Source organism: Hyperolius riggenbachi, chromosome 1 (assembly GCF_040937935.1).
Source record: "Hyperolius riggenbachi isolate aHypRig1 chromosome 1, aHypRig1.pri, whole genome shotgun sequence".
NCBI lineage: Eukaryota > Metazoa > Chordata > Amphibia > Anura > Hyperoliidae > Hyperolius > Hyperolius riggenbachi.
In genome coordinates, this window is record NC_090646.1 from 578,114,057 (window position 1) to 578,134,311 (window position 20,255).

General features: G+C 45.6%; 1 protein-coding gene across 2 annotated transcripts in view; it reads left to right on the forward strand.

The window, feature by feature from the left end:
• ACOT12 (acyl-CoA thioesterase 12) overlaps positions 1-20,255 on the forward strand; it is a 119,566-nt gene that overhangs the window by 83,873 nt on the left and 15,438 nt on the right. For both annotated transcript variants that reach the window (XM_068247953.1, XM_068247951.1), the window contains 3 exons: positions 9,747-9,880; positions 14,435-14,563; positions 19,191-19,317. In XM_068247953.1, coding sequence (XP_068104054.1) covers positions 9,747-9,880; positions 14,435-14,563; positions 19,191-19,317 — 390 coding nt within the window. The remainder of the gene's footprint in view (positions 1-9,746; positions 9,881-14,434; positions 14,564-19,190; positions 19,318-20,255) is intronic.

A 20,255-nucleotide genomic window follows, 5' to 3' on the forward strand; every position in this document is an offset into this window, starting at 1 on the left:
GTGTCACATGACCACCTATGGCAGATAAACAGATAAGCCCATTTGAAAGCACTGGCTGTAAACAATGTCTGCTTCCATGAATCAGGAAGTAGAAACTGTGCAGATTTAGTTTAGGTTTTGTATCAGCTGTAACAAGTGTTTTTTCTATTTTTTTGTTTAAAGGTTATTATGCTGTTGTGTATTTTAGAGCAGAGAGGAATTCTGAGTTCAGGTCCACTTTAAGGATTTTTATTTGCAGGCTACTTAACCTGTACCCTGAGGCTGCTTAAACACTAAGACGTTACAGGCGCACGTTAGTGCAGCCTGTAACGCTCCCCCAACGCACAGCAATGTAACACAAGTGGGCTGTTCACACTGCCCACGTTGCGTTACATGTAACGCTGCACGTTCTTCTGAAAGTTCAGCATACTATAGTGTTACAGCGGCTTAAGCCGCGTTAGACTGTTTGCACATGCTCAGTCATGTTGGGGAGGAGCGGAGAGCGGCCAGGCACTTGGCAAATTAATATTCACTGCACGCTGTGACGTGCAGTGTTTACTTCCTGGTGCGGCCGCTCTGTGCGGCGATTGGCCGGCGGGACCACGTGATGCCGCATGCGTCCAAGAGTACGCATCACAGACGCCAGAGTGAGCTGCACAACGCAGCTCACTCTGACGTCCACATCGAAGAGCACCAGGCCTTGCGTTAAGGTCGCATAACGTGCACCTAACGTAGCACCTAACGCAACGTCTTGGTGTGCAAGTAGCCTAAAGGTGCGTACACACTATGTGTGCATTTTTCATGAACAGATTTTTTGCAGATACTGATATTTTGAATGTGTACATTATCTTTGTGTGCAGCATCTTGCAAAGCTTTTTATCTGATGGGGAGTTCAGCTCAATAGAATAGACTGTGCAGGTATGGCTCTCGTACTACATGGTAGGGGGTAAAATTGGTCTGTGATCTTTCATTTTCCAAAGACTTTTATCTGATGTGTGTACCCACCTTTAGAGGCGCATTGCAGTGAGATTTTGTTCACCCTGTTTACAAGGGTTTCCTTTCGGTAATCTGGTTTTCCCTCACATCCCAAAAACCTACTGGTACATGAACTAATCCTCCCCCTAAAATTGCCTTAGACTATTGCAAGGACATCCTTGAGCTATGACTATAGGGGGGGGGGTTTGAATGTGAGTTCCTCTGAGGGAAAGTTAGTAACAGGACTATGTACTCTGTAAAGTGCTGTAGAAGGTCTCCGTGCCAATTAAATACTAATAATAAAAACATCACTGCTGAGTCTTACTACAGCAAGTCTCCCTTTCTCTAAGGCATACGTATCTAGAACGTATCTAGAAGCGCTTTTCTGAGTGTTTTGGGATTGATTAGTGTTTTATAAAATCGCTCCCATTCACTTTCATTAAAATCGCTGTAAAATCGCGGAGATTTCGCAATAGCGTGCATGAAAATCGCAACATTTGTTTACGCGATTTTAATTAGTGAATTGGAGCGATTTAAAAAAAACTCAATCGCAAAACGCTCAGAAAAGCGCTTCTAGTGTGAATGGGCCCTCGGAACCTTAAGATTTGGTCCTCAGGTGGTTTCCCCACCTTGCATTCTGTTTGGCCCACTCTAGACCACCAGGGAAGCTATATTGGAGGTAAAGCCCTAGATCACCAGGGAAACCATAGGAGGGAGGGGGAAAGTACTAGACAACAAGGAGCTGTATAGGCAAGGGAGGGTAGTCACTAGACAGCCAGGAACTGTATGGGGGAGGGAAGAGGCATTAGACACCAAGACATTGTATAGTGGAGGGAAGAGGGCCACGAGACACTAGGGAACTTTAATAATAATAATAATAATAATAATAATAATAATTGCAGTATTTGTATAGATTTAAGGGAGGTTGGCCCACGTCTTGGTCTCCGTGTTCAATTTCGGCCCACTTTGTATTTCAGTTTGACACACCTGCTCCAAGGCCAGTTTTACATGTATTTTTTGTGTTGCAGTGGGCAGTGGCGTAGCTACAGACCTCAGGGCCCCGATGCAGAATTTGGACATGGGCCCCCCCCCCCCCATACTTACTCTGCCAGTGCCCTATGTATTCTTTCAAGTGATGTGGAAGCAGACAGCAATATAGCTGTCACCTGCAGGCCAATATAGCTGTCACTGCAGGCCAGTGTCCTCAGCAAACAGGCGTGTGCACCATGTGACGCCGGTAGCATTGGATCTGGGGGAGGGAGGGTAAGGAATATTGAGGGGGTAGTGAGAAGAGAGAGCGGGATTATTAGGGGTCTGGGAAAGGGAGGGTGGGGAATATTGAGGGGGGAATGAAGAGAAAAAGGTGGGTTATTAGGGGGGGTGAGTGAGGAGAGACAGGGGGGTTATTAGGAGTCTGGGAAAGGGAGGATGAGGAATATTGAGGGAGGAGTGAAGCGAGAGAGGGGAGCTATTATTAGGGTCGGGGGACAGTGAAGAATATTGAGGGGGAAGTGAGGAGAGACAGGGGGGTTATTAGGGGTCGGGGGAGTAAGAAGGGAGAGCAGTTAGGAGTCTGGGAAAGGGAGGGTGAAGAATATTGAGGGGGGAGTGAGGGAGGTTATTAGGAGTCTGGGGGAGAGAGGTTGAGGGGGGGCTAGTGAGAATTCTGGGGGGTGGATAGAAAGACAGGAAATTACTAGGGGTCTGGTGGAGGAAGGTTAGTGAGCACTGTTGCGGGCTCTGGATACAGTAAAGGCTGATAAGCAGTGACAGGGAAATAAAGAGGGAGACAGCACTCACCTCTCATACCTCCCGCTCTGTTTGCCTGGGGGAAGGGAGCTCTTGGCTCATCTCCATCTTCTCCCATGCTCTGTCCTTGCTGTGCCAGCCAATGGGATTTGCAGGGGCAGGGCTCGGTGAAAGAATCACGCAACTCACAGGAACGATCCTGTGAGAGGCGGAGCTACCCGTGATTTGGGGGCGGAGCTACCCGCGATTTGGGGGCGGAGCTAAGCGGCTGTCACGGAGGGCCTGGGGACAGAGGAGAATGCGGGGAGCAGGGGCCGGTACGGGCCCTAGGAGATCGCGGGCCCCGTCGCCAGTGCGACTGCTGCGACCCCTGCTCCTACGCCAGTGGCAGTGGGGATGCGATGCTGAAACCTATGATCCTGCGGCAGAGTGCACCGCACTCCGCTCAGTGACATGCTGTCTGCAAGCAGGAAGTATGTCACTAGGATTCCCGTCGGTCTGTGTATGTGCGCCAAGACTCACCAACCCGTCGTTTACACTACACTGGTAGCCCTTTGACTGCCATTACCCCAAGCACCTGTTACAGTTGCCCTTGAGTCGGACCACACTTCCAGCGCACTGCAAGGGACTGCAGTAAGTGTGAAAGTCTCCATAGACTTTCATTGCTTTTGCACCCCCTTGAATAAATCCAGCCACAGGCAGTCTCAAAATCCGGATAAGGCCTGGTGCACACCAGAGGAGTTTTTCCGAGCGTTTTGAGTTTTTAAATCTGCTGCTAATGTTATCCTATGTGTCTGTGCACACTGGAGCAATGAGGTTTTGTAAAAAACCTCATAGCATTACACAGGGCCGGGCCGAGGCATAGGCTGGAGAGGCTCCAGCCTCAGGGCGCAGTGTAGGAGGGGGCGCACAATTCATTCAGCTGTCATTCCTAATTGTGTTTGAAGCAGAAAGAAATAAGAAAAGGAGATGCATGGAAGTGACTACAAGCCAGATAACTAGAGATTAAGGTGTTGGGGGCTCTAGGGCACCTTAGGCCACATACAGACATCAGACCATAGTCTTTGGAAAATGAAAGATCACAGACCAATCTTACCACCCTTCCTGTAGTATAAGAGCCATACTCTACACAGTCTTTTTTCTATGGAGCTGAACTCCACATCATAAAAAAATCATTGCAAGATGCTGCACACACAGATGCTGTACAGACACAAAAGATCAGTATCTGCAAAAGATCTGTTCCTGCCAAAAATCCATTCCTGCAAATTGCAATGATAGTCTATGAGATCTGCAGATCATCATACACACATGATTTAACTGACATTCATCTGCAGATCTGCAAATCCATCCTGGTGGATCTGATCTGCAGATGAATGTCAGTTAAATCATGTGTGTATGATGATCTGCAGATCTCATAGACTATCATTGCAATTTGCAGGAATGGATTTTTGGCAGGAACAGATCTTTTGCAGATACTGATCTTTTGTGTCTGTACAGCATCTGTGTGTGCAGCATCTTGCAATGATTTTTTTCTGCTGTGGAGTTCAGCTCCATAGAAAAGACTGTGTAGAGTATGGCTCTCATACTACATGAAGGGTGGTAAGATTGGTCTGTGATCTTTCATTTTCCAAAGACTATGGTCTGATGTCTGTATGTGGCCTTAGTCTAATAGCAATCAGTGTGTGAAGGCTGGGGTCGGAGGGATAGGGGGGCGCACTTTGGTGTCTCAGCCTTGGGTGCTGGAGGACCTTGTCCCGGCTCTGGCATTACATTGGGAAGAGCTTTTAGAGGTTTCAAAAGCTCTTCCCAATGTAATGCTATGGTTTTTTTTTACAAAACCTCATTGCTCCAGTGTGCACAGACACATAGGATAACATTAGCAGCAGATTTAAAAACTCAAAACGCTCAGAAAAACTCCTCTGGTGTGCACCAGGCCTAAGTCGTGATTGTGATCTGGATTTGAAACTAAGGGCTGGTTCACACAGGCGTCTGGCCAGCTTTCGGTGGCGTCGTGTTTGGTGGCGTTGCGGCAGTAACGTGTTCGGGCTTTCAGCAGCCTTCACGTAGCTTTCAGATGCGGTCTGCGTTTTTCTTCCCCCTAAGGGAACATTAACCGTGGCGGTTAACTGCCCCAGGAATCTACATGTAGCGTCCAGGGTCGCCTTGAACTCCAGCGAAAATCTGGAGCCGAACTGGTAAAAGCCTGGTATAAACGCTCCCATTCACTTGAATGTGAGTGTTTAAAGGGATACTGTAGGGGGGTCAGGGGAAAATGAGTTGAACTTACCTGGGGCTTCTAACGGTCCCACGCAGACATCCTGTGTTGGCGCAGCCACTCACCGATGCTCCGGCCCCGCCTCCGGTTCACTTCTGGAATTTCAGACTTTAAAGTCTGAAAACCACTGCGCCTGCGTTGCCGTGTCCTCGATCCCGCTGATGTCATCAAGAGCGCACAGCGCAGGCCCAGTATGGTCTGTGTCTGCGCAGTACACTCCTGGTGACATCAGCGGGAGCGAGGACACGGGCGTGCAGGCGTAGTGGTTTTCTGACTTTAAAGTCAGAAATTCCAGAAGTGAACTGGAGGCGGGGCCCAAGCATCGGTGAGTGGCTGCGCCAACACAGGATGTCTGCGGGGGACCATTAGAAGCCCCGGGTAAGTTCAGCTCATTTTCCCCCGACCCCCCCCTACAGTATCCCTTTAACGCCAAGTCCCAAACACTGGCAGTAATCGCTCTGCAGACGCCCGTCTGAACCAGCACTAATTGGACTCGGCTTTTATATGGGATTGCCTGTAAAATCCGTGATCACGGGTTTGTGATCTGACTTGACTTTAACGTTAATAGCAAAGCTCCCATACATGCTACACAATCACCAAAATTGCTTGGATTGTAAAGGTGATCAGTAGCTACAATTAAACATTTTTTTTTTTTTTTTTTTTTCAAAAAGACTTTATAGTTTTTGAGAAAATCGAATTTAAAATTTCCAATGAAAAAGTATTTGTGATTAAATACGGCCAAACCCGCCGACAGCCGTTAATAGCAAAGCCCCCTTACTTGCTATAAACACAAAGACCTTATCGTTTTTGAGATGACTTTTAGTATACATTTAAATGCAGTAAATGAGTTAATGTATTTACCGCATTTTACATGTATACACTTTTTTTTTTTTTTTTTCCCCTCTAAAATTTCCTTTGAACCTTTAAAATCGATCTTAAACTATAAGGTCTTTTCACCTTGTTCCCACTGTTCTACATAACCTATCCTGCAAGCTTGGTATTTATATCATGTAAGGGGCCTTTGCTATTAACGACTAAAGTCTGCGTCTTTTCAGCTTCTAATCACGGATATATTTTCCATGATCATGGGCCGAATACGTGAAATAACAGCCGCATCCGTGATTGAATTCTGTGATCGATTCCCGATCACTGATTCGGATCACTGTTGGATAGTGAAGAAATGCTCTTACGGATTGTGTCTGAGCAACACTGGTGTCTGTAAATGAACAGCTAGATATGTATCCAAGCACTACAGCCTAGTTTCTCAACATACGGTACGCGTACCCCAGGGGGTACTTCTGATGGTTCCAGGGGGTACTCGGGCTTGATTTACGTAACCAAGAATAACAAATTTAGAGTTTTAAAAATGATAAATCTTATATAAACACCAAGTTAGTATTTTAGATAATTTAAAAGCAATAGTTAAGGCTTGGAAATTGTTTGATACCAATTATCATGTACTATAATTGAATATATATTTGTCAAGGGGTACTTGTGATAATGTTTGCTATGCTAGGGGGTACTTGGTGAATTCAGGGTTTTAAAAGGGGTACATACCAATAAAATGTTGAGAAACACTGCACTACAGCATAGCACTATAAAATGTGATAAATGCAGATTTAGGCCCGGTTCACACTTGCGGTGGCCCTCCGGAATCGCCGTGCCGGAGCCGCACCGCCTGCAGAACGGACGCACGGCATAGCAATTAAAGCCTGTGCGTCCGTTCACATGGGTCCGTTCTGCAGAACCGGAGCCGGACCGGATCCGGGCCGGATCCGGACTCCGGCCTCCGTTCCAACATGCGCTATTTTTTCATCCGGCCCCTCCGGCAGCCGTATCCGGGGCGGAGCCGGACTGCACCATCCGGCCAATACAAACAAATGGGAACCGGAGGCCGCACAACACACTGGCTGAGAAATCCGGATGTTCTACCCCACTTCCTATGCGGATTTTTGCGGCGATATTGGCTGGGGACACATGGGCAAGCATTTTGGAGTGGAGCAGCACGAGCTGGAGGTGTTGGCAGCATGTCGGAGGTGGAGGTGAGTGCTAAACAGCAGAAGGCCTGATTCCACAGGTCCCCCTTCTGCTGACCTCCCAGACCCCAACATTTTTTTTTTTTTTACGTTAACTTTGCCAAACGGATCCGGATCGCATCCTGATTACCACCTGATGCAACCTGACCGGATCCGGATTGGATCCGGATCAGAACCGTACGGTTCCGATCCGGATCCGGATCCGGTCAGGTCATCCGGTCCGTTTGGCAAACAACCGCTAATGTGAACCGGGCCCTTAGCCTGTTAAGTGCAGCACTGCCCTCTAGTGTTTATCTTTTCATATTGTTTCTGAAATTTTGGATTGGGCAATGTAGTATTACTGAAAAAATAATATTTGTATAGCTCAGAATCTGAAGTGTGATTTTGATGTGAGATTTGCAGAGAAATGAGGGAAACTGCTCTCCATAGGGCCCTGTAGTCCTGCGCAGCTCAGAATTAACATGGGCTTGACATTAGTCTTTAAAGTGAACCTGAGGTAAGAGTGATATTGAGGCTGCCATATTTATTTCCTTTTAAGCAATACCAGTTGCCTGGCTGCATTGATTTAGCTGGCCTAAAGCTGTGTTAATTCATTTGTTTATCCAGGATTACTATCCCAAGCTACCTCCGTAGAGTAGTGCTTCCTGGACCTATGCTCTAATTCCTCTAATAATGAATGTTTTATAGGTAACCTCACATATGCACAGCTGGGATAAATGTCTCATTAATGTGGATTGACTACTTGTGTCACAAAACATGCTATTTTGATACGACTTGGGAAAAAGCTGCTTTAGCCAGTATCTAGGCATCACCTTCAGCTACGGTTACCAGTCTGAGCATTAACAGTGGCATAACTACAATTCATGCCCTCCTACCGCAAGCGCAAGCAGAACTTTGATGGGGCCCCCAATGTTCCCACCCCTTCCCTTGCCTCTGTGTGGTGTTCTTCTTAGGCTTGGGGCCCATCTCACAAGGATCATAAACAAGTGTGGCCTTCATGATCTTCACACCCGTAACAAGTGTGGCCACAAAAAGATCTGATCTGAAGTATAGCCCGCTCTATTGGAGGAAGGGAGAGGTTACTAGTAGTTGGGGGGGCCCCTTACAGCTCTGGGCTCCTGTGCAATCACAGTGGCTGCTTCCCTCTAGTTATGCCCCTTAGCTTGATCCATTACATGGTTTTTAACACCTGTTATTGACAGTACCATAATAAAATGCCTCCAAGAGAGGGAGGTACCTACTTATCTTCCAATACTTCATGCTTTGCTAAACCTTTTTAGAACCTATAATGAATTCTACCCTTACCCATCCTAATAGGTTTATAATTTAGTTGTGATCAGCTGTGCTGCATAAAAACATGGCTGAAAATAAATGTGAAGCTTTAGCAAGAAACCTAGGACAATTTATTGTAAGGATGAGAGATTGTTCTCTAAATTTGTATCCTCCTACTCTGTGGATATTTGAAAGTGAACCAGACCTTTTCTCACAGAGCACTACATTTTGGACCTGAATGGCTTTTGATCTGACTTTTTGCACATTCTGGGATTTTTATTGACCCATTCTGACAATGCGTGCACTGATAGAATGGTAAGGCTGCATACTAGACACCGCCTCATGCCGTCCTTGGCAGCCCTGCTGGTCTATTTGGCTGCAGTAGTGTCTGAATTGCACCAGAAACCAGCATGCAGCTAATCTGGTCCGATCTGACAATTTCAGAAACGCCTGATCTGCTGCATGCTTGTTCAGGGTCTTTGGCTGAAAGTATATGAGGCAGAGGATCAGAAGGACTGCCAGGCAACTGGTATTGCTTAAAAGGAAATAAATATGGCAGCCCCCATATCCCTCTCACCTTTGGTTAACTTTAACCACTTGAGGACCCACCCTTTACCCCCCCTTAAGGACCAGCGCTGTTTCAGCTGATCTGTGCTGGGTGGGCTCTGCAGCCCCCAGCACAGATCAGCGTGCAGGCAGAGCGACCAGATCGCCCCCCTTTTTTCCCCACTAGGGGGATGATGTGCTGGGGGGGTCTGATCTCTCCTGCCTGCGTGTGGGGGGGGTCCGATCTCTCCTGCCTGCGTGTGGCTGGCGGGGGGGGGCACCTCAAAGCCCCCCTCCGCGGCGAAATTCCCCCCTCCCTCTCCTACCTGCTCCCCCCTGGAGATCCAGGCTGCACAGGACGCTATCCGTCCTGTGCAGCCAGTGACAGGCTGTCTCCTGTCACATGGCGGCGATCCCCGGCCGCTGATTGGCCGGGGATCGCCGATCTGCCTTACGGCACTGCTGCGCAGCAGCGCCGTACAATGTAAACAAAGCGGATTATTTCCGCTTGTGTTTACATTTAGCCTGCGAGCCGCCATCGGCGGCCCGCAGGCTATTCACGGAGCCCCCCGCCGTGAATTGACAGGAAGCAGCCGCTCGCACGAGCGGCTGCTTCCTGATTAATCAGCCTGCAGCTGGCGACGCAATACTGCGTCGCTGGTCCTGCAGCTGCCACTTTGCCGACGCACGGTATAAGCGTGCGGTCGGCAAGTGGTTAAATAGGTTTGCGGTATTGTGAAAACATCAGATTATGGTGAATGGGAAATGTTTACCTTCGTTATGCAGCCTACCTGAAATGCTAAACTTCATAGGTGTTCCTGACTGATGTTCTGCTTTCTATAACACAAAATGCCACTTCTACTCCTCTCCACAAACATGCATTTTTAATACACTTTGCTGTTTATATTCTTCAGGTGAAAGTTTTTACTCATGAAGAAAACGATACTCTTTCTATTAGAGTTGATATGCAAGTGAAGATACAGGCCAGTCAGGCCTATCTGCTGCTGTCTGACCTTGGTCTGCGGCCACACTGGGATGTGCACTACTTGTAAGTGTTATGTCATTTCAATTTCTTTTTTACCTTTAACGTACACCTGTTACAAGGGAAATATATCAAAAGTGCCTTTGAACTCCTGAATCGTTCCCATGTGACTAAAGATGCATACACACCTATGATGTCTCGCCCGTCAGGGATCGGCACCTGATCCCCTTGGGTGACCTCACAGGGCTGGCCAGTACAGACTCGTGTCAGCTATGCAGCTGATGCCGCATGCTATTGCTATGCTGAATGAGTCGCTCACGCGTGCCTTACACGGCGGGCAAGGGGAGCAGCATCTTCAAAGTAGTTGGCAGTCCGTCAGGGGCTGCCGAACACACGATTGGCTGAGGCTGTCATTATCGGACGCCTCAGCTGACTTTAGTCATGCATCTGTGTGAGCTTTAAAACCAATTTGCACGCTAGGTCTGAAAATAAATTTACAGCCAGGTAAAAAGAATTGCAAAATAGTTGTTCAGGATTATTAGAAGGCATGCAACAATCACTGGCTTCATATTTCTCTAACAGGCTTATGTTAAATTAGAACTGCTACATTTTGGTTATGCAGGTCTATTGATCTTGTAACAATGTGAAAGTCAAAAAAATACAAGTAAAATGTAGTGGATATTGTGGTGATATGTGGTGATGATGATATGTATGGTAAAATGCAGAACATGGGTACAGTTTTTGATTAGTATCTAAGGTAGCCTCCATCTTGTTCGTCTACCTCGCATGCATTTGGCTATCGCCTGGAAATGGTACATTTGCATCTAAAGGTGAACTTTTGTGAATAGTAGGAACAGGAAATGCTAAATTGGTTTGCTAGCCTCTGGCGAGGAAATGGATAATTAGTCCAATAGCCAGCCATGTCCTTACCTTTGGTCTGCTATGAACTACTGTCTCATGTGTATTTTGCTTTTGTCACCTGTAACTTGTAGTAAGGAAGTCTAGAGTGCCTATAACAAGGAAACGGATAATTAGACTATTAGCTAGCCATTGTCCCGAATTCACACCTGGACTGGCTGCAGTGTGCTTTGATGCAGATCAAGCCAGGAAGCCCGGACTCAGAAGTCTTTTGATGTGTGTGTTAAAATACAATTTTACCTGTGAAAATTAGATCTATGGGGCGAGGGGAAATGTCTGGTAAGTTAATTAAAACTAGTTCCTCTCCTTCCAAACTGGCTTGCAGCCTCAAGGCATATCATCCAGCATAAAAGGCAGGGCCATCATCTTCTCTTGGAAGTAGCGCATAGCTAGAGATGATCCTGAGCGAATCAGAAACTAGTGTCTTCCCACGACCAAGTTAGACCTCGTATTGGTAACGTTTATTCCCATTTTTATTTTTAAGTTGAACTGTCTTGTGTATCTTTGTAATTTTTACTTTTTGTAAATCCTTTTGTATATATTCTGGTCTGCACTGTTCCACTTTTTTTTCTGGAATATTAAATCTTCATTTAATAAGTTGGACTTCTGCTGTACTAGCCCAAACTCATAGTCTGGAGAGACTGCAGTGTAATTTGCGTTACAAGTTCAGTGCCTGGTTGTGCCTTGCTACTGTGTGATTGTATTGTGTGTGGCGTTCCCGTATTTGGCCTAAAGCGCAAAAACTGACCCAAATACGGAAGCGCCAGACTGCGTGCAGGCCATTTGACAGCAGAGTGGGAATTGTTGAAGTGTCTAGCAGCAGCTAGTGGTGGCAGTGAGAAGTGTTTTGAGGGGTTACAGCCTTGTGTTAGCTCGAATAAGGCTGCTTTCCCTCTCGATCTGGTCAAACCCTCAGTCGGGAACCGTATCTTTAGGCGTGCCGTGGGGCCGGTTCCTGACCAGAGCCCTGGTTCCAAAAGATGACTCTGAGGCAACACCGCAAGCTCATGAAAGTGGCGCTTATCCTAAAACGACAAATCTATTTCTAGCCAACAGCTAGAACTCGGCTGTCGCACACAAGGCCCGCATGCCGAAATGTGGGCCTCCTTGCCATTTTATGCGGTCCTCAAGCTTCATAATGTGCATCATTGTAAATCACTGAAAATGCCACCACACTGCCTTCTCATCCAAAGGAGCACAACGGTGACTGAGTTTCTAGTTGAAACACATCCGTTTTTAAGGTGGGGTGGAGACATGACCCATGGGAACCAAACCCCTTGTATGCCTAGAACCCCACCCACACACACACCCACCTTCGCCACTATCTCATGTTACCCAAAAATCTTTGGGAAAAGTGAAGGCTAGCATCTTGCCTTGGGCCACATTTTGTTTTGATCATTCTGCCGAAACCGCACTGGGGCTGGTAAATATTAAACTTCTCCACTGGGTTACTTTGCAGAAGGGGGGGGGGGGGGGGGAAGCGGGCAGAGCCGGGACAAGGTCCTCCAGCACCCAAGGCTGAGACACCAAAGTGTGCCTCCATGCCCACCCTAGCCGTTAAACACTGATTTGCTATTAGAGTAAGAGGCGCCCCAGGGCCCCCAACACCTTAATCTCTAGTTATCTGGCTTGTAGTCACTGCCATGTATCCCCTTTTCTTATTTATCTCTGCTTCAAACACCATAGGGGAATGATAGCGGAGTGAGTTGTGCACCCCTCCTACACTGCGCCCTGAGGCTGGAGCGCCTCTTGCCTCCGCCCTGCCCTGGGAGCAGGCCTCCCACTGTTGCTATAGTTACGCCACTTAGTTTGAGACTGTTAAATCTTAATAAGCAATTTGGTCCACAACTTGACTATGTGTTAGGTTTTGGCCCCGTCCATAATCGAGTATGACAACCCTTAGCTAGAATATGGAATTTGCCACAACCCTGGGCCCTTGTGCAAGTCCAGGGTCTGCTTTTTCCAGTTGATATGCTTTTTCTGGTTAGTCATTTTCAGATTAACTACCGTAGTTTGTTACGTTATACTTTCCTAAGCCATATACTATTGCAGATGCATAATAAAAAATAAAATTCTGGGAGGACTTGCTGGGAGAAAGTAACCATTTTATTTAATGCCTTGTAGGCAGGTGAGAATTTGCAGTTAAAGAGAATCTGTATTGTTAAAATCGCACAAAAGTAAACATACCAGTGCGTTAGGGGACATCTCCTATTACCCTCTGTCACAATTTCACCGCTCCCTGACGCATTAAAAGTAGTCAAAAACTGTTTTAAAAAGTTTGTTTATAAACAAACAAAATGGCCACCAAAACAGGAAGTAGGTTGATGTACAGCATGTCCACACATAGAAAATACATCCATACACAAGCAGGCTGTATACAGCCTTACTTCTGAATCTCAAGAGATCACTTGTGTGTGTTTACCTTCTGTCCCCAGCTTCTCTCATGCACTGAACATTACAGGCTTCCTGCAGACAGCTCTGCCTATGTCGTTAATTCCTTAGTATGTGACAGACCAGCTCCTTTCACAGCCTCCAGAGGAGGATTTTTATCCAGCTCTCTTCTATCACTGATAAGATAGCAGAGAAGCTGCTGGCTTATGTAAATAAAACACACACTGGAGTGTGCATAGAGGAACAGTTCAACACTGAAGAACTTGGCAGCCTTCCAGACACAGGCCGACAAGTCTGACAGGGGAAAGATACATTGATTTATTACAGAGATGGTTATAGTAGAAAGAGCTGCAGCAAGCCAGATCACATTAGAATAGGTTTAGGAACTTGTAGGATGGTAGAAAAAACGTTGTAATTTTTGTTAGAGTCACTTTAATATTTCAAAATTAAGAGCCTTAGATACCCACACGCTGAATGCCTGTTCAAATTATCGGTTCAAATATTCCTAATCAGTTTTTAAAGCAAAATGGGTGGGAAGCTCATCAAATGTATAAAGTCATTATAGTGGCAATATTGACATATTTCTGCTGGAAATCATTAAAAATCTGAAATGTTTGAGGGTGCACCTGTTGATATTCCACTGTCACAGTTCCAGTTGGGAAAAACAGATAGTGAGAGCTATAGTCCCGTTCTATTGATGCCAAGATTAGCGACGGTCAGAGCAGGGACAAGGTCCTCCAGCACCCAAGGCTGAGACACCAAAGTGCGCCCCTCCATCCCTCCCACCCCAGCTGTCACACACTGATTGCTATTAGACTAAGAGGTGCCACAGGGCCCACAACCTCCCCAACACCTTAATATCTAGTTATCTGGCTTGCAGTCACTGCTATGTATCCCCTTTTCTTATTTCTTTCTGCTTCATACATAATTAGGAATGACAGCTGAATGAATTGTGCGCCCCCTCCTACACTGCGCCCTGAGGCTGGAGCCTCTCCAGCCTATGCCTCGGCCCGGCCCTGGCGACGGTTGACCAATGGTATCAGCTTGGAGAGGAAGGAAGGGGTAGACACAATTTATGACTCAAAGTTTCAATCCATAAACAGTTGGACACAGGTTAACTTTCAGAAGCAGTTCGTCACGCCATCCTACTGGTGTTCACCGAATATGTAATTCTGGCTTTCAGAGAAACTGACCCTTAACCATAGAGCTATTTAAAAAAAATTGTCAGTAATAAAGGTTTCTTCTGAGTCTTTAACTGAGTTTAGGAAACTTGACTCTAACAAAATATTTTACTTTACAATGTATTTGCAGGAGCTGTGAAGTAGTTGAAACTGCCGGTGTTGATGATAAAATATTTTACATTACTTGTCCTCCAATAAAACAGAAAAGGTCCACAGACTTTGTGGTGCTCATGTCTAGGAGGTATCCGTGTAAAAATGGGTAAGTCGTAATTTCAGTGTATTGAAATGGAGTAGTATATGACATGGAAAAGAGTTGGTGTGTCTGAAAAAGTCAGGTTCTTTTCTTACATCAGACCTGATGTAAGAGGGATATAGGGACTGTCAGCCTTATTTTGGAGGGGGACTATCAGTTTGTGTGTGGGGTGTTTTTTTTTGTTTTTATTTTTTTTAGGTCATATGACTAATTTGTAAGTTGTTATTGAGCAGTATGGTGGCGTAGTGGATAGCACATAAGTTAGTTTGCTCCTCTGAGGGACAGTTGGTGACATGACTCTATACATGCTCTGTAAACAGGCGTTTAAAATGTTGGCGCTATATAAATAATAATTGTGCAATATAGCACTTTTTACATAATGTATACAATATCATGTCACTAACTGTCCATCAGAGAAGTTTACAACAATGTAAAACCTAACAGTCATTATCTTATGCTGGGCATACATGGCTCGACGCAGGCTTATCAATCGAGCCGCTGATGGCTCGATTGATAATATCCGACGTGTCCGATCACCACGGGGAGCGATTCCGCGCTCGATACCCGCGGGCCGACGATGGCGGCGAATCGAGCGGAAGATGAGAAGTGCTGGCGGGGACGAGCGGGAATCGATCCGGGCGCACGTGGGGACGCGGCGGGAGTCGATCCGGCAGCTAATCGGCCGCCAGATCGACCCATGCATGCCCAGCATTATGTTCCTATTGTGGTCGAAGGCCATTTTCTGTTTTCGTTAGAGGGAATGGGGAATTCTGTGTTTTGGATGAGGGGAGGACACTGGGGTACCTGGAGGGAATCGATGAAAACACTGAGAACATACACATTCCCTGCAGCTAGTGCATAGACTATAAAAAAACACATATATCCAGGCATATTGCCTCTAGTTGGGACATTAAATAAGTTAAGGAAAGGGAGGTGCTGAAAGGGGTGTGGCCAGAAAACAGCAAAAGTCTATTAACCCTTCGCACTCACATGCAAATGTTTAAACAAATGCATTCACAGATTCACTCATCCAGGCACCACTGTTATCCCTACAGCGAAGTTAAAAGCCGGGGTCTTAGTTCACATAAAAATGCATTATTTTGCTTAGTCACCGATACTGCGCAGAAGTACCCAGGTAACGTAGGTATCCTAACTCTGGCCCTGTAACATGCATAGTGCAGACATGCAAACATTCATTGCATCAAACCTATCTAGGGATTAGGAGCACACATCCTGACATCCTCTCCTGGGACAGATAATGAATTTTACCAATTGCACAAGGGAGCTAACGTAATGTATCCATGCGCACCATGCACATACACCAGTATAAGCTGTGTGCATGCTGACAAAAAAACACATACAGGGGAAGGAGGGAAGGTTTGAGGTAATGAATGTTTGCATATCTGCACTATGCATGTTACAGGGCCAGAGTTAGGACACCTACGGTTACCTGGGTACTTCTGCGCAGTGTAGGTGACTAAGCAAAAGAATGCATTCTTCTGTGAACTATGACCCTGGCTTTTAACCATTTTACCCCCAGTGGTACGGATTTCTCCGTACCTTTTTCCACCGTTACCACCAAGGGATGGAGAAATCCGTATCTGACGCCGCTGCCCGCACTCCCGCTCGCTCATCCGCGCACCCCGCGCTTGTGCACGCCGCCGCTCCCCCGGAGATCAATGAACGGGAGAAACCTTTCTCGTTCGTTGATCTAAGCCCCCCGCAATGATCAGCTGCTTCTACGAGAAGCAGCGCGATCATTGTGAAAAAAAAAAAAGTTGCCCAGCCTCCCTGAACTTCCTGCAAGCGTACTTCCTGTACGCTTGCAGGTCACATAAACTCACTGTGGCCATCTTGTGGACAAATAGTAAAACTACACCCTAAAGCATTTTTCATATACAAATACATTAGTTATACATTAAAAATTAACTCCTTACCTCCCACACTCCCCAATTTTATTTTATTTTTTGTAATTCAAAAAATAAAATACAATAAAAAAAAAAAAATAGTTACCTTAGGGACTGAACTTCAGTGGCGTACCTAGGGCTTTTGGCACCCGGTGCTGGGTATTAAAAGACCCCCCCCCCCCCCCCTGGAGAAATGGGCATGGCCACAACCTGCGGCAAAAAATGGGCGTGGTCATGACCAGATGAGGACGGAGCTAACTGTAATTTAAGGTATTAGCTAGTACAGTTGCCCCCAGTGTAGCTAGTACAGTTGCCCCCAGTGTAGCTACTACAGTTGCCCCCAGTATAGCTAGTACAGTTGCCCCCAGTATAGCTAGTATAGTTGCCCCCAGTATTGCTAGTATAGTTGCCCCCACGCCCCAGTAGTATAGTTATATGGGGGAAGCTTGGAAGGAGGGGTGGCGGGGAGGGGGCCAGACCCCCCACCTCCCTCACCTGGGTCCCCTCCTTCTGGCGCTTCCCTCCACTTCTAATTAGCAGCAGCTTTAGATATGCGGGCAGGAGCGGGCGGAGAGGACTTACCTGCTTCCTGGCGATGGCGCACACGTCATCCTCACGTGATGCTGGTCTCCGACTTCTCTGTCACTCACTGCGCTTCCGCTAATCAGGAAGCACAGTGGGTGGTGGAGAAGGCGGAAAGCAGCGTCATCGCCTGGAACACAGGAAGCAGGTGAGTAAGTCCGCTCCGCCTGCTCCTGCCTGCATATCTAAAGCTGCTGCTAATTAGGAGGGGGGAAGCGCCAGAGGGAAGGGGACCCAAGTGAGGAAGGTGGGGGGTCCATCCCCCCTCCCCGCCGCTTTCCCCACCACCCCTCCAATTCTGTGTTGTTTCTCCCTCTGTGGGAGGCCTTGATGACACCCCCTGGGGCACCAGACACCCGGAGCGGGGTGCCCCCTGCCGCCCCATGGTAGGAACGCCACTGCTGAACTTTTTAAATATTTATGTCAAGAGGGTATAACACTGTTACTTTATAAACTATGGGCTTGTAATTAAGGATGGACACACAACTGAAAAAATGCACCTTATTTCCAAATAAAATATTGGCGCCAAACATTGTGATAGGGACATGATTTAAATGGTTTTATAACCGGGACAAATGGGCAAATTTCATGGGTTTTAATTACAGTAGCATGCATTATTTAAAAAGTATAAAGGCCGAAAACTGAAAAAAAAAAAAGTTCCCACATTTTTTTTCCTATTTTCCCATTAAAACACATTTAGAATAAAATAATTCTTGCCATAATGTCCCACCTAACCAGTTTGGCCTATCTGGACGAGTTTCCTCGTCCAGATAGGCACTGCCTCTTTCCCTGCGTGGTGGGCGCGCGCGCCCGCCGCTAGCCCCCCCGATCAGTGAATGGGAATATAATTCCCATTTACCGATCTAACTTCCCCGCAGAAATACCGACGCTTTCTCTCCAGGAAACTTTTCCCCAGCATTTTAGTTCCTGGATGCGAGATCGTTCGCATTAAGGACTTTTTTCACTGTGGCCATCTTGTGGCCAAATAGTAAACTGTACCCACATACATTTATTAGTAAAAAAATATATAATTTTACATTTAAAATTAGCAGTTTCCCTCCCACACCAAAAATTACCCACATACACTTTTTTTTATTAAAAAAAAAAAAAAAATACAATAAAAAAATACAAAAACATAAATAGTTACCCAAGGGTCTGAACTTTTTAATTATGCATGTCAAGAGAATATGTTATTATAATATTTAAAATTATAAGCTTATAAATAGGGATGGACGCAAATTGAAAAAAATGCACCATTATTTCTAAATGAAATATCGGCACCATAAATTGTGATAGGGACATTGTTTAAACGGTGTAAGAACTGGGACATATGGGTAAATAAAATACATGCGTTTTAATTACGGTAGCGTATATTAATTTCAAACTAGAATGGCCAAAAACTGAGAAATATGATTTTTTTTTCCGGTTTTTTTCTTATTCTTCCTGTTAAAATGCATTTACAGTAAAGTGGCTCTTAGCAAAATGTACCCCCCCAAAGAAAGCCTAATTGGTGGCGGAAAAACAAGATCTAGATCAATTCATTGTGATAAGTAGCAATAAAGTTATAGGCGAATGAATGGGAGGTGAACGTTGCTCGGATGCATGAGATTTTCGGCACTGCGGCGCTGAACCGGCTAAAGAAAGCCTAATTGGTGGCGAAAAAAACAAGATATAGTTCATTTCATTGTTATAAGTAATGATAAAGTTATAGACGAATGAATGGAAGGAGCGCTGAAAGGTGAAAATTGCTCTGGTGCTCAAGGGGTAAAACCCCTCAGTGGTGAAGTGGTCAACTTAGCTGTAGGGATAACAGTGGTGCCTGGATGAGTGAATCTATGAATGCTTTTGTTTGAACATTTGCATGTGAGAGTGCGAAGGGTTAATAGATTTTTAGTGCATAGACTAAAGGAAATTCTCATGTCACTGGAAGAGTTGTTTGAGCACAGCATTGGTGGTTAAGAGAGCTGGAAGGGTGAAATAAAGGGGCAAACTAAGGACAAGTGACCTGGTGGCATTATACAGAGGAAGGAGGCAGAAAGGGCAGTGGGCTGAGGTGCAGTGGATAAGATTTTTGACACTTACAATAAATACATACAGAAATATGTTAATAAAATGTGATTAATCTGTCCATTTTTTATCTCTAGAGATCCTTATGTCATTGCGGTGAGATCAGTAACTCTGGCTTCCTGTCCCCCGTCAGTGAAATTCCTGAGAGGTGAAGTGCAGTGCGCAGGGTTCTTAATTTATAGCACTGGAAGAGATGAATGTCAGGTGGGTTTGGTGTACAGCAGTGAATACACTAGTAGATCTTTAACCACTTGAGGACCTAGGGCTTTCTACCCCTTAAGGACCGGCCACTTTTTTTCCATTCAGACCACTGCAGCTTTCACGGTTTATTGCTCGCTCATACAACCTGCCACCTAAATGAATTTTGGCTCCTTTTCTTGTCACTAATAAAGCTTTCTTTTGGTGCTATTTAATTGCTCCTGCGATTTTTACTTTTTATTATATTCATCAAAAAAGACATGAATTTTGGCAAAAAAATGATTTTTTTAACTTTCTGTGCTGACAGTTTTCAAATAAAGTAAAATTTCTGTATACATGCAGCGCAAAAAATGTGGACAAACATGTTTTTGATAAAAAAAAAACCCATTCAGTGTATATTTATTGGTTTGGGTAAAAGTTATAGCGTTTACAAACTATGGTGCAAAAAGTGAATTTTCCCATTTTCAAGCATCTCTGACTTTTCTGACCCTCTGTCATGTTTCATGAGGGGCTAGAATTCCAGGATAGTATAAATACCCCCCAAATGACCCCATTTTGGAAAGAAGACATCCCAAAGTATTCACTGAGAGGCATAGTGAGTTCATAGAAGATACTATTTTTTGTCACAAGTAAGCGGAAAATGACACTTTGTGAAAAAAAAAAAAAAAGTTTCCATTTCTTCTAACTTGCGACAAAAAAAAATGAAATCTGCCACGGACTCACCATGCCCCTCTCTGAATACCTTGAAGGGTCTACTTTCCAAAATGGGGTCATTTGTGGGGTGTGTTTACTGTCCTGACATTTTGGGGGGTGCTAAATTGTAAGCACCCCTGTAAAGCCTAAAGGTGCTCATTGGACTTTGGACCCCTTAGCGCAGTTAGGCTGCAAAAAAATGCCACACGTGGTATTGCCGTACTCAGGAGAAGTAGTATAATGTGTGTATT